Source organism: Mus caroli, chromosome 8, assembly GCF_900094665.2.
Source record: "Mus caroli chromosome 8, CAROLI_EIJ_v1.1, whole genome shotgun sequence".
Taxonomy (NCBI): domain Eukaryota; kingdom Metazoa; phylum Chordata; class Mammalia; order Rodentia; family Muridae; genus Mus; species Mus caroli.
In genome coordinates, this window is record NC_034577.1 from 96,022,254 (window position 1) to 96,034,553 (window position 12,300).

The 12,300-nt window shown below is 43.7% G+C and overlaps 1 protein-coding gene across 2 annotated transcripts; it reads left to right on the forward strand.

The window, feature by feature from the left end:
* The first annotated feature begins 909 nt into the window (after nt 1–909).
* LOC110299706 (acylcarnitine hydrolase-like) lies at nt 910–8,965 on the forward strand. Of its 2 annotated transcripts, XM_021169474.1 has the most exons (12): nt 910–1,046; nt 1,388–1,598; nt 2,738–2,876; nt 3,513–3,646; nt 3,723–3,981; nt 6,220–6,318; nt 6,581–6,721; nt 6,848–6,928; nt 7,145–7,289; nt 7,648–7,785; nt 8,053–8,125; nt 8,562–8,965. In XM_021169474.1, the coding sequence occupies exons 1-12, from the start codon at nt 974–976 to the stop codon at nt 8,746–8,748; spliced, it is 1,680 nt and encodes a 559-aa protein (XP_021025133.1). In that variant the 5' UTR covers nt 910–973; the 3' UTR covers nt 8,749–8,965. The 2 variants fall into 2 exon arrangements, with proteins under 2 accessions (XP_021025133.1, XP_029336733.1); XM_029480873.1 differs by lacking the exons at nt 910–1,046; nt 1,388–1,598; nt 2,738–2,876 and adding an exon at nt 3,184–3,322.
* The last annotated feature ends 3,335 nt before the right edge of the window (nt 8,966–12,300 follow it).

The window sequence follows — 12,300 nt, forward strand, 5'->3', positions numbered from 1 at the left end:
AAGTTTGGAACTGAGACAAAAGGATGGACCATCTAGAGACTGCCATATCCAGGGATCCATCCCATAATCAGCCTCCAAACGCTGACACCATTGCAAACACTAGCAAGATTTTGCTGAAAGGACCCTGATATAGCTGTCTCTTTTGTATGCCGGGACCTAGCAAACACAGAAGTGGATGCTCACAGTCAGCTATTGGATTGATCACAGGGCCCCCAATGGAGGAGCTAGAGAAAGTATTCAAGGAGCTAAAGATATCTGCAACCCTGTAGGTGCTACAACATTATGAACTAACCAGTACCCCGGATCTCTTGACTCTAGCTCATATGTATCAAAAGATGGCCTAGTCGGCCATCACTGGAAAGAGAGGCCCATTGGACATGCAAACTTTATATGCCCCAGTACAGAGGAACGTCAGGGCCAAGAAGTGGGAATGGGTGGGTAGGGGAGTGGGGGAGAGAGTATGGTGGTCTTTTGGGATGGCATTGGAAATGTAATTGACGAAAATACCTAATTAAAAAATTATATAGATATAGTGGAAAGAAGTACAGAAGTTTCTCAAAACATTAAAAATACAATTACTAAATGATCCAGACATTCCAATCATAGATATATATAGGATAAAAACATCAGACTATTAAATCGATATCTCATCAACATTATTTGTAAGAGCTAAGATTTTGACTCAGTCAACAATATAAACTTATAAAATTATGTGATGTTGTGTATATTATTGAATATTGTTCATCCTTTTCTTTCTTTTTTGTGTTTTTTTATTAGGTATTTATTTCATTTACGGCTCCTATCTCTTGTGACTAATCACTTCTGCTACAGTGAGAACTTTGACCAACCACAACAAGTTCCCCGCCTACCTCTTTTGATTTAAATCCCTGCCTTGGCAGGACTCACATATTCTGCTTCCTGTTTGTGAAACTTAGTCTTCCAAGCAGACGGGAACCTGGGCTGAGAGCTGACCATGCCACAGAAACAACGGCATAGCTGGCTGAATGCCCTGCTCTTTGGGCTGCTGCTTCTTATCCATGTGCATGGTGAGGCTCACTAAACTGGCAGTGGAGAATAACTGAAGTCAGCGAATAACTGAGCTTGTGGGAGGGAAAGCATGGGGGCAGGGAGGGAACTAATTGAAATCATAGTCAGACATTATCAAACTGTAGGTCACGATCATAGGGAGACCATTCATATATTGAGTGGTTTCTAGCTGAAGGGATAAGGAGGCTCCCACACTCACATGCCACAGGTAAACTGGGAGTAGTGGGGACAAGGTGGCTGGATTCCCTTCTTCTGTGCCCTGGTAACAAAGAGAAAAAAATCTCACAATCTGTTGGCAGCTGATTACAGAAAACTAATCCAGATGGCATCTCTCCACCAGGTCAGGACTCACCAGAGTCCAGCCCCATCAGAAACACACACACTGGCCAGATCCGAGGCAGCCTTGTACATGTGAAGGACACCAAAGCTGGTGTCCACACCTTCCTGGGAATTCCTTTTGCCAAGCCTCCTGTAGGACCACTGCGCTTTGCACCTCCTGAGGCTCCTGAGCCATGGAGTGGTGTAAGAGATGGGACTTCACATCCAGCCATGTAAGTTTTGGACCCAGAGGGTTTCAGGTACTGGGGGAGACTGTGCTCTGAGCTCTGTGCTATGCTGAAGTGTCTCCTCCATCTCAGCGACACAGCAGTTTTCTCTCTTTGAGGATGAGTGCCCCATGCATTTTCCTAGTGATGTGCTAATGTTGAGTAGAACATTTGGGCCAGGCTCCTAGGTCAGAGCTTGGCACTCATAGGGAATAACATGGAGGTATTATGGAGAGAAACAAAGATAAAATTGTTCACACATTCCAATTAACCAAAGTGTTCTCTACCACAATGGGTGCATCTCTAGGCATGAGTAAATGTCACATATTAGGCAGCAATCACTCTGAATCCAGGAGAATATACTTTATGTCCTTGAAGACTAGAGCAGTGATTGATACTTGCTAACCCCATCCTGACAGTCATTGTGAAAACCTATATGGCCATGTGCCATTGACCAAGAAACAAGTATATGTAGTGAAATCCCTCTGGAGACACTGCAGACAAGAGAAGTTCCCTGAGAGTCTCCACATGTGATGAAAGTCTACTCACTACCCTTTAGGGCAGCATTGTCCACTGAATCCTCTAGTAGTTGTATGAGTCCAACACTCCAATAGGGGGATCTTAGTTTGTGTTCTGTTGCTGTAATTATGTACCAATAAATGCAAGTTAGGGGAGAAAGCTACTATTAGAGGCTCCACATTACAATTCATCCTTTGGAGAAAACACAGTGAATCAAAACTACTAGAGCTGCTTACATCACAGCCACTCCCAGGAAGAGAGACTAGAAAATGCTTACATGGCTGCTAATGTTTACATCACTTTTCTATTCTTATACAATTCCATGAATATCACTACAGACAGCCATCCATTTCCATGTGGACATCTAGAAAGTTCTCTATCCCAGACTCAGTAAGAATAACATTCAGGCCCCATCTGACTGGCAGCCTCCCTAGAAATCTGGCTCCACCCAAAATTAAACAAAGTCAGTGGCCTTTATCTTGCTTGTAAAGGACTTAGAGAGAATGTGTCAGAAGGGTGTCTCAGGAGGAGCAGCAGCTGAACGTGGCTGAGATAAGATCTCCAGACTTACACTTGGTTTTGATCACCATCCATCTCTTGGAATATCTGTCTGCTATTTTCATCAGGTGTCTGCAAAATCATGATATGATGAATGAAGGCCTGCCAGATATGAAAATGATGCTGTCTTCCTTCCCTATGTCTGAGGACTGTCTGTATCTCAACATCTACACACCAGCCCATGCCCATGAGGGTTCTAACCTGCCTGTGAGTGTCAGGCCGTGGCCAGCTTGGGGAGAGGGCATTTTGTCAAGATGATTAGAAGGGACAGAAACAACCTGAGTTCCATTACAGGGTGGACCCTGATAAAAGTCTTACCTTTCTTGAGCCACATGATGCAGCTGAAACCTGGGTATGGGACACAGAACACTGGACCACTGAGCCATCAAAGGCCCTTGCTCTCTGATGAAACCAGAACTCATTCAATGACTTGTTCTTTGCAGATCCACTTAGGGGCTCAAGACATCAAAACTGAGGTCACTCAAACTTATACTCTTGGGTTATCTGTTGTGACAATGAGAGCTGACGATCCTTTTCACTTGTAATCTGGAGACATATTGATGGAAACACCCCACTTTGTTCCACTGTGAAGAGCCTGAGTAATGATGAGATTACTCCATATAGAGAGCAATGAATTCAAACTGAGACACAAGGTGGGAATGGGGACTAGAAATACATTAATGGGAATACTAGTGGCCCTGGCTGTGGCCAAGGCTCTGAAGTCCTGAGAATTTTTACATATGTCTGTAGCTACACAGAGTCCCAGGAGTTGATATTCTAGTAAGCAGACCAGAGAGCTTGGACCGGCTAGGAGCTTCCTGGCATCTCTCTTGACTTCTCCAGGTGATGGTGTGGATCCATGGAGGTGCACTGGTTATAGGAATGGCTTCCATGTTTGATGGATCTCTATTGACAGTCAACGAGGACTTGGTGGTTGTTACTATCCAGTATCGTCTGGGTGTCCTGGGCTTTTTCAGGTAAGACCATTACTGGGCAATAGTAGCTGATCAGAACCTAAACAGCCCTTTGATCCATGTCTCTTCCACTTCTCAGCACTGGAGACCAGCATGCCAGAGGCAACTGGGGATACCTGGACCAAGCAGCTGCCCTACGCTGGGTCCAGCAGAACATCGCCCACTTTGGAGGCAACCCTGACCGGGTCACTATTTTTGGCGAGTCTGCAGGTGGCACAAGTGTGTCTTCACATGTTGTGTCCCCCATGTCCCAAGGGCTCTTCCATGGTGCCATCATGGAGAGTGGGGTGACCCTGCTTCCTGACCTTATCTCTGAAACCTCTGAGATGGTCTCCACTGTAAGTGCTCTCAGCCCTGCTGTCTCAGCCTTTATACTATGGTACTCTGGTGTTCTGTTCAGTGGGGAAATCAAGGACAATGGGAAATAACTTCTTTGCAATAATTTTTATTTTTTATTATCTTTAATCTTTTTTTAAGAATCCAGTCATTATTCCCCGCCTATTCTACCCTCTGACAGTTTCTCATCCCATTCCTCCTCTCTAGTCTCCAAGAAGATGTCCCCACATCTCCTACACCTCCCAACACAGCCTGCCAGACCTCTTCATTCCCTGAGGCCTCAAGTCTCTCATGGTTTAGTCGCATCTTCTCTCATTGAGGCCAGTCCAGGCAGTCCTCTGCTGCATATATGTTGGGGTCCTTGAACTATCTACTGTATGCTGCCTGGTTTGTGGCTCAGTGTCTGAGAGATCTCAGGAGTCCTGATTAGTTGAGACTGCTAGTCTTCCTATGGGATAGTCCTCCTCCTTAGCTTCTTCCAGCCTTTCCCTAATTCAACAACAGGCATTCTGTCCATTGGGTGGGTGTAAGTATCTGCTTCTGTCTCAGTCAGCTGCTTGTTGGGCCTCTCAGAGGGCTGCCATGTCTGTAAACATATCACAGCATCAGTAATAGGGTCAGACCTTGAAGCCTCCCCTTGGGATTGGTTCCAATTTGGGCCTATCACTGGACTTTCTTTCCCTCACACTCTTTTCCATTTTTATCTCTGCAGTTCTTCTAGACAGGGATAATTCTAAATCAGAGTTTTTGACTGTGGAATGGGAACCCCATCCCTCCACTTGATGCCCTGCCTTTCTACTGGAGGTGGATTATACAAGTTCCTTCTGCCCACTGTTGGGCATTTCATCTAAGGTCCCCCTTTAAGCCTTGAGATTCTCCCACCTCCCAGATCCCTGGTACATTCTAGAAGGTCCCCCCATCTCCCACCTCTCACCTCTAGAAGCTGTATATTTCCATTCATTCCGCTGGCCCTCAGGGCTTCACCCTGCTCTTCCCCCATACCTGATCATGTTCCCCCTTTCCCCTGGCCTTCCCCCACCCCTCAGTGACCCATTTCCCTCCCTCCCTCTGTCCTCTGGTTTCTTTTCCCTCCCTAGTGGGATTGAAGCATTCTCACTTAGGCCTTATGGCTTGTTAACCTTTTTGAGTTCTGTGGATTGTATGCAGGGTATTCTGAGCTTTGTTTTTGGCTAATATTCACTTATTAGAAAGTACATACCATACATGTCATTTTGGGTCTGAGACACCTCACTCAGGATGATATTTTCTAGTTCCATGCATTTGCCAGCAAAACTCATAATGTCCTCATTTTAAATAGCTGAATAGTATTCCATTGTATAAATGAACCACATTTTCAATATCCATTCTTTCCTTGAGGGACAACTAGGTTGTTTCTAGCTTCTGGCTATCACCAATGAGACTGCTATGAACATGGTGGAGCATGTGCTCTTGTTGCATGGTGGGACATCTTTTGGGTCTATTTCCAGAAGTGGTATAGTTGGGTCTTCGGGTATATCTATTTCCAATTTTCTGAGGAACCTCAGATTGATTGATCCAGATTGATTTCCAGAATGGTTGTATCAGTAATTTCTGAGAAACTCAGGGGTTAGCATCTCCTCACCTCTACTTCATACTGGATGAGCATGCTATAAGTCCACGAACTGGTCCTTGCAGTTTCTATCACCGGCAAAAATAAGTGTGCATGTGCTTGGGAACTGATTCACTGGTTTTTAAAAGTGCTTAGAGTGGAAGCCTGAGGCCATAAGTTCAAATCCCAAGAACACACAAAGGGCTGGAAACAGTAGCATCTACCTCTAATTCTCGTGTTCTTCTGGTCAGATGGAAGGCAAAGACAAGAGAATCCTTGGATGTTCACAGACCGACTCATTGGTTTAGGCAGCAACAAAACAAGAAGTCACCCTATCAAATAATGGGGACAGTGAAGACCGAGACTTCGTTCTCTAACAAAAGTTTGTACATGAGTACAAACTTTCAGACAATTACAGTTTCCCCAATACATGAAACACAGAAAAACAGGTGGAGAAAACAAAGCTACCCTAAACAAAAAGACCAGGTGTGAAGGTAGAAAGGGTCCCAATGACCACTGTCACCTTTGACCAATTGCACAATGGGAACAACATATATTTATTCCAATCCACACAACACACGGTGTGAGAAATAGGCACAACAGCATCGACTTGGAACTGAGAACTCTCCTTCTTGCCTCATTCCCTTTGCAGACGGTGGCTAAGCTCTCTGGATGTGAGGCCATGTACTCAGAGGCCCTGGTGCGCTGTCTGAGAGGCAAGAGTGAAGCAGAGATTCTGGCTATTAACAAGGTTGGGAGAATTGTGTGTCTGGGAGAACCTGCTGTACATGATGTGGGATTCTGAACCAAATAGTGCATCTCCATGTCTTTGTCTTCTTTCAGTTCTGTGTGTAAAATGAATACAAGATAGACTAATCTATGTGTAGATTCTCCTCCAGGGCGAGCAGATCACCCTGAAACTAGTGAGAAATGAGAAAAAGATGGAGGTGACTCAGTAGACATCAGGATATTTATTTCACTAACCTTCAGCATTGACCTCTAATGCCTCACAGGTCTTCAAGATGATCCCCGCTGTGGTGGATGGGCAGTTCTTCCCCAGGCATCCCAAAGAGTTGTTGGCATCTGAGGATTTTCACCCTGTCCCCAGCATCATTGGTGTCAACACTGATGAGTACGGTTGGATCATTCCTATGGTGAGTCACAGTTCCAATACTCTGGGAGACTGGAGAGCATATGAATGCTACAAAATAGAAACTCAATACATCTTTAATCCAAGTCCACATCAAACCCCACACTTAATACTGTCTTCTGCCTCCCAGGTCATGGGCTCTGCTCAGATGATAAAAAGAATAACCAGAGAGAACCTGCAGGCTGTTCTAAAGGATACAGCAGTACAAATGGTGAGACACCTCTGGTCCTATCCAAATAGAGGGGTCCCTCATATTTCCTTCTCAGACAGAATCTTTGTTAATACAATCAGTACATACTCTGATTCTGTGTGTTGTACTCAGACCAATACCCTAGGTAATCCCAGACCCCATTCTCCCAACACCAAAGTTTGCTGTCTACCTAACCTACAATATGCCAACCTCATTGCTCCTGATCTTCTTGTGTAGATGCTGCCTCCTGAGTGTGGTGACCTGCTAATGGAAGAGTACATGGGGGACACTGAGGATGCCCAGACCCTCCAAGCACAGTTCACAGAGATGATGGGAGATTTCATGTTTGTGATCCCTGCACTCCAAGTAGCAAATTTTCAACGTGAGTACATCTGTGTCAAGGCTTAGGGGAGCAGCTCAGAGATAGGGGTCATAGTGAGCACTGTGGAGTGTGATGATGTCTAGGTCTCCTAATGTCCAGTTTAAGAGAGTGAAATCTGGGTAAAGAGAAGAAAATGGGTTGCTGATACTCTATTGACTTAACAAAACCACTCAGCTGGGAAGGCCAGGGGCATTGTTTAGCCAAAGGCTTTTCCATGGTTTGTGCTCAGCCTGAATCCCACTCTCTCATTTAACTTCTATGATTCTTGGTAAAGTTTTATTAAGCTACCTTGTTACCAAATATTTATCAGAAAAACTTCAGATAGAGTCAACTAAGTCACTCTTTTTCCCACCTTCAGGTTCCCATGCCCCTGTCTACTTCTATGAGTTCCAACATCCACCCAGCTACTTCAAGAATGTCAGACCACCCCACATGAAGGCTGACCATGCTGATGAGATTCCTTTTGTGTTTGGGTCCTCATTCTGGGGCATGAAACGTGAGTCTTCATTTCTTTTCCTGAAATAATAAGGTCCTAGATGACTTCCCACAGGGACTCCTGCTTTTCCAGTCCATTTTTTAAAAACCTAGGTTATGGAGAGAGAGAAATTCAAATGTGTACCATATCATGGCCTCAAAACCATGTCCAGCTTAGAATATGCAAAGTCTACAGTTTGTGGTCAGACAGCAGCTCTGATAATGCATGTGAAGAATGAGTTGACAGTTGCATGAGGTGGCATTGACTTTGTCTTCCCCATGACCCCAGTTGACTTCACTGAGGAGGAGAAGCTACTGAGCAGGAGAATGATCAAGTACTGGGCCAACTTTGCACGACATGGGTGAGAACACACCCTTCAACCCAATATGTGTGGGTCTCTACCTAGGGCTTCTTATTGGATGGTGGTCTTCTAGCATGTATGGATCTTCCACTGCATGACAGAGTCTTTTATACATAGTAACACATATATACATAAATTTTGATACTTTGTAGGTGTCAGATACTGGTCATCTCACAGTGACAAAGCTGGTGGGGCTATAATGCTATGCTACTGTTCCTTAGATCTCACCTCTTAGAGGTAACACAAAGCAGGTCAGGCAATCTCCCCACATGAAGGAGAAACTCATGAGTGACACTTGTATGCACATATCAGGACACAAGTCACATCAGACCCCTTAACCAGTGTCCTAATTGTTCCACTGCCCTGATCCAAAACATAGGATTGGGCTTTGGATGACTGTAACCTTACTGTTCTTTGCTGGGTGGCATATCCACAGGAACCCCAACAGCGAGGGTCTACCCTACTGGCCTGTGATGGACCATGATGAGCAGTACCTGCAGCTGGACATCCAGCCTGCTGTGAGTCGAGCCCTGAAGGCCAGAAGGCTGCAGTTCTGGACCAAGACTCTGCCCCAGAAGATCCAGGAGCTAAACAGGGCTCAGGAAAACCATGCAGAGCTGTAGTGTCTGGTATAAGGAACAGAGTGTGGGAGTGAGGGCAGGTGGGAGCATTCTGAGATTCAAAGTCTATTTTTGGTTCCAACCCTCTCAGAATTATTTCTAATCCCTATATTTTCCCTTTCAGTCATGTATGAGAAGCTCCCCCCACACCCCGTGTTACTGCTTATTCTTTTGGGCATACTTTTATTAGACTCAATAAAAGTTCCCATTATAGTGTGGATATGTGAACCCTAAGTACCCATATCCGTCTTTAACCCTTCACTGAAACTAGGCTCCTTCTTTTTTTCCTTCCTTTGATCTTACCTTCCTTTCTTCTTTCTTCCTTTTGTTCTTCCTTCCTTCCTTTTTTCCTTTTGTTCTTCCTTCCTTCCTTTCTTCCTTCCTTCCTTCCTTCCTTCCTTTTTTTCTTTCATTTGTCCTTCCTTCCTTTCTTCCATTAACTTCTCCCCATCCTTACTCTCCTCTTCTCCAAGTCCCAGACCCTCTTCAAATGAAACAGATGTTTCAGGGACTGTAGCCTACAGAAGATTTGCTACATCAAAATTCTGTATCTTCTCTTTGCAAGTTTATGTATTCTCATATTTGTAACTAATTACAGGAAACCTGATTTCTCTAAGCCCTGTTGCCTTCAAAATGCTGTTCCCAAAAGATCATAAACTACAAATTGAACTTGTGCCATCAGTGGCCTCGAATGTTTGAGGGCTAATATGAAAGGATTCCATAAGCCTGGGACATGATGACAAGACCCACATCTCTGAAGCAAATCAAAGATCATAACTTCAGTAACTTACAATAGTAACAAATGTACCATCTTACAGATTGAGAAATTCGTGGTCAAGATGCACATAGATTTGTTATGTGGTGAGAAACAGTTCTCTGAAAAATAAGCCTCAAGGATTACTTCTTGTACCCTCTCCTGGTAGAATGCATAAACAAAACCATTGTGAGGATAATATTAAGTCCCTGCTGACTTGAACTGGGGCAGGGAAGACCTTCCGTTCAGTGAGACTGACCACTGTGCATGTTTCCATTCTATGTGTACAACATTGAAGTTGCCACTGCCAGCATGCTTGTGCTCATCAGATCTATACAGACACACGAAACTGGGTGTCAATTATGTTTGAGACTTTTAATAATTATCTCATTTTTAATAGCTCGGCTGTGGATTGTTTCTATGATGCTACGGATTCATCTCAGGGCTTGTGTATGTTGGGCAATGGATCCACCCACAAACTTTCAGCCTACCGTGGTTTCTTTAGATGAAATTGAATTGATCTTTTTTAGGGACCTGGTTTAGTAAGTCTGAGAAAATTCTCAAGGTGTGCACCTGCCACCAAATCAGATTTAGAAATGCTTCCTTGTTTCCCACAGGGCTTCCCTTGGGTCCTTTGGATGCCATTAACCACCTTTAACAGTGCTTCAGAGTAAACATGACATTGCTTTAGCTTACTATATTAGAACTTGTCTCTTATCCAATAGAAATAAAAGATCTTGTGACTGGTTAGGTCACTTCACATAATGTGTTTGTTTCTTTTTATTGTGGAATGACATCCATGTGTGCACACAACACATTCTATCCACTCACCAAACTATGCACAACTGTTGCCCTTGTTTATTACCTCTTTGGGGGGAGGGGAGGAGAGAGATACAGTTTCTATGTAGCCCAGGATAGCCCCAAACACATGATCTTGTTGCCTTGGCTTCCTCATGGGTGGATAACAGGTTGACTTATAGGATTATAGGGGCACCCATCCTTTGTTTGGATTTTAATAAACTGTATGGAAATTATCACATGATTTTATGTGGCCTCGTGTATTCTATTGTTGGCTTTAAAATCTAGAGCAGAATTGCTATGTCATGAGACATATGCGTTAAACACTTTAAGAAGCTGTAAGGTTAGGGACATAGCAGTGGTAGACAGCTTGACCTGCATGTACAAAGCCCTGGGCACCATAAAAAGTAAAAGAAAGCCAGCTCAGATGACAAAGGACTTGAAACCTTAGTTGCTCAGAGAGCTGAGGCCAGGGATCACAAGTTAAGACTTGCCTGAGCCATACAGCAAGCTTCTGGAAAAACTGGAAATTTTAGTTGTGGTCTGTCTCCACATAGAAAGTTTTAAAAAAATGGCTGTTAGGGGTGTTGTTGCACCCCCTTAATCCAGCACTCTGAAGGCAGAAAAAGGTGGATCTCAGAGTCCCCGCCCAACCTGGTCTACAGAGGGAATTTCAAGACAGCCAGGGATACACAAAAAATTATACAAATCTAATTTGACTCAGTGGGTTATTAAAGAAGGGGAAGAGGGGAAGGAAAAAGAGAAGGAGGAAGAGAACAACTAGAAATAATGTAAAAAAAAAAGTGGTGGTGAGTGGGTGGTTTTGGAAGTGATGGGGCATAGGTAGGCATGCATATGACACATTGTTTTCATTTGTGAAATTACTGAGAAAAAAATCTCAAAGATCTGGGAATTCAGCTCAACGGTAGAGAACTTATCTGACATATGTAAAACGCAAAACCCAATCTTCTGTGCCCTCTTTAAAAGCTTTGGGGCAATTGTCTACATCAGAGCTGGTTGAGTGTCAAATTTCCATGACTATTTTTTTTTTTTACCAACTACCAAGCTTTCTCACAAATACAAATGACTTCTAACACATCTGATAAGCCCCTAACCAGCTGCCAGAAAAATGTAAAAATGTACATAAGCTGCCAGCTGGTTCAGTTCTGAAACAGATGTCTGTGGTTCAGCTTCTTGAAAGACTGCCCCTGGAAGGTTTTGTGAACTCAGAAGGTAAAGGGCTAATCACCTATATGCGTACATTGCATTTCAATAATATATGTGCTATGTACATGTGTGGAAATGTATATATCATAACATGTGTGTCTTATAAACAATAGAAATGTGTTTACCAGCATTTGTGCTGTGGGATAAGGGCTAGCTAGCTCTCTTTGCTGAAGATTGAACCGTGTGTCTTCAACTGGGCAGACAGGATAAATAACAGTGTCCAAGATCAGGACACATTGTTTGCATGTATGAAATTACCAAAAAATAAATAAAACCTCAAGATTATGAGAATATAGCTTAGTGGTAGAGGTCTTACCTAGAGTGCACAAGACCCTAGATAGAGTTCTCCTAACTAGCTTTTTGAGATCTCTTGGTCTTCTGTGACAACTCCTAAAGACCCAATTCTTACTAACATCCCATTGAAGAACAATTTTCACCGTGGGCGTGTGAGGTATAAACGTTCAGAACATAGCACACAGATGTCCCCATACTGGCCAGTGAGGGTGTGAACAGTGAAAAATGCCTCTCTTCGTTGTGTTTATAAATCAAATGTCACCTATGTTTGACATTTAGGACAGCCTATCAATGTAGTCTACTTCTGTCCCAAGGTGGCAGTGGTATAAGCTACACAAAAATTATGTCTAGGTATATATTAGCTTTTTGAGTCTGAGGCTGTGTGTGTGTGTGTGTGTGTGTGTGTGTGTGTGTCTGTCTGTCTGTCTGTCTGTCTGTGGGTCTAGAAGCATAAGAATGATTCCTTTGTGTCTGCTAAGGCT

What these genes read in the sequence shown, in the direction of transcription:
- LOC110299706 (XM_021169474.1), top strand. Translation starts at nt 974, where the DNA reads ATGCCACAGAAACAACGGCATAGCTGGCTGAATGCCCTGCTCTTTGGG. An exon ending in AGGATACAGCAGTACAAATG is followed by an intron (nt 6,929 to 7,144) that starts GTGAGACACCTC and finishes CTTCTTGTGTAG; the next exon opens with ATGCTGCCTCCTGAGTGTGG. An exon ending in CTCATTCTGGGGCATGAAAC is followed by an intron (nt 7,786 to 8,052) that starts GTGAGTCTTCAT and finishes CCATGACCCCAG; the next exon opens with TTGACTTCACTGAGGAGGAG.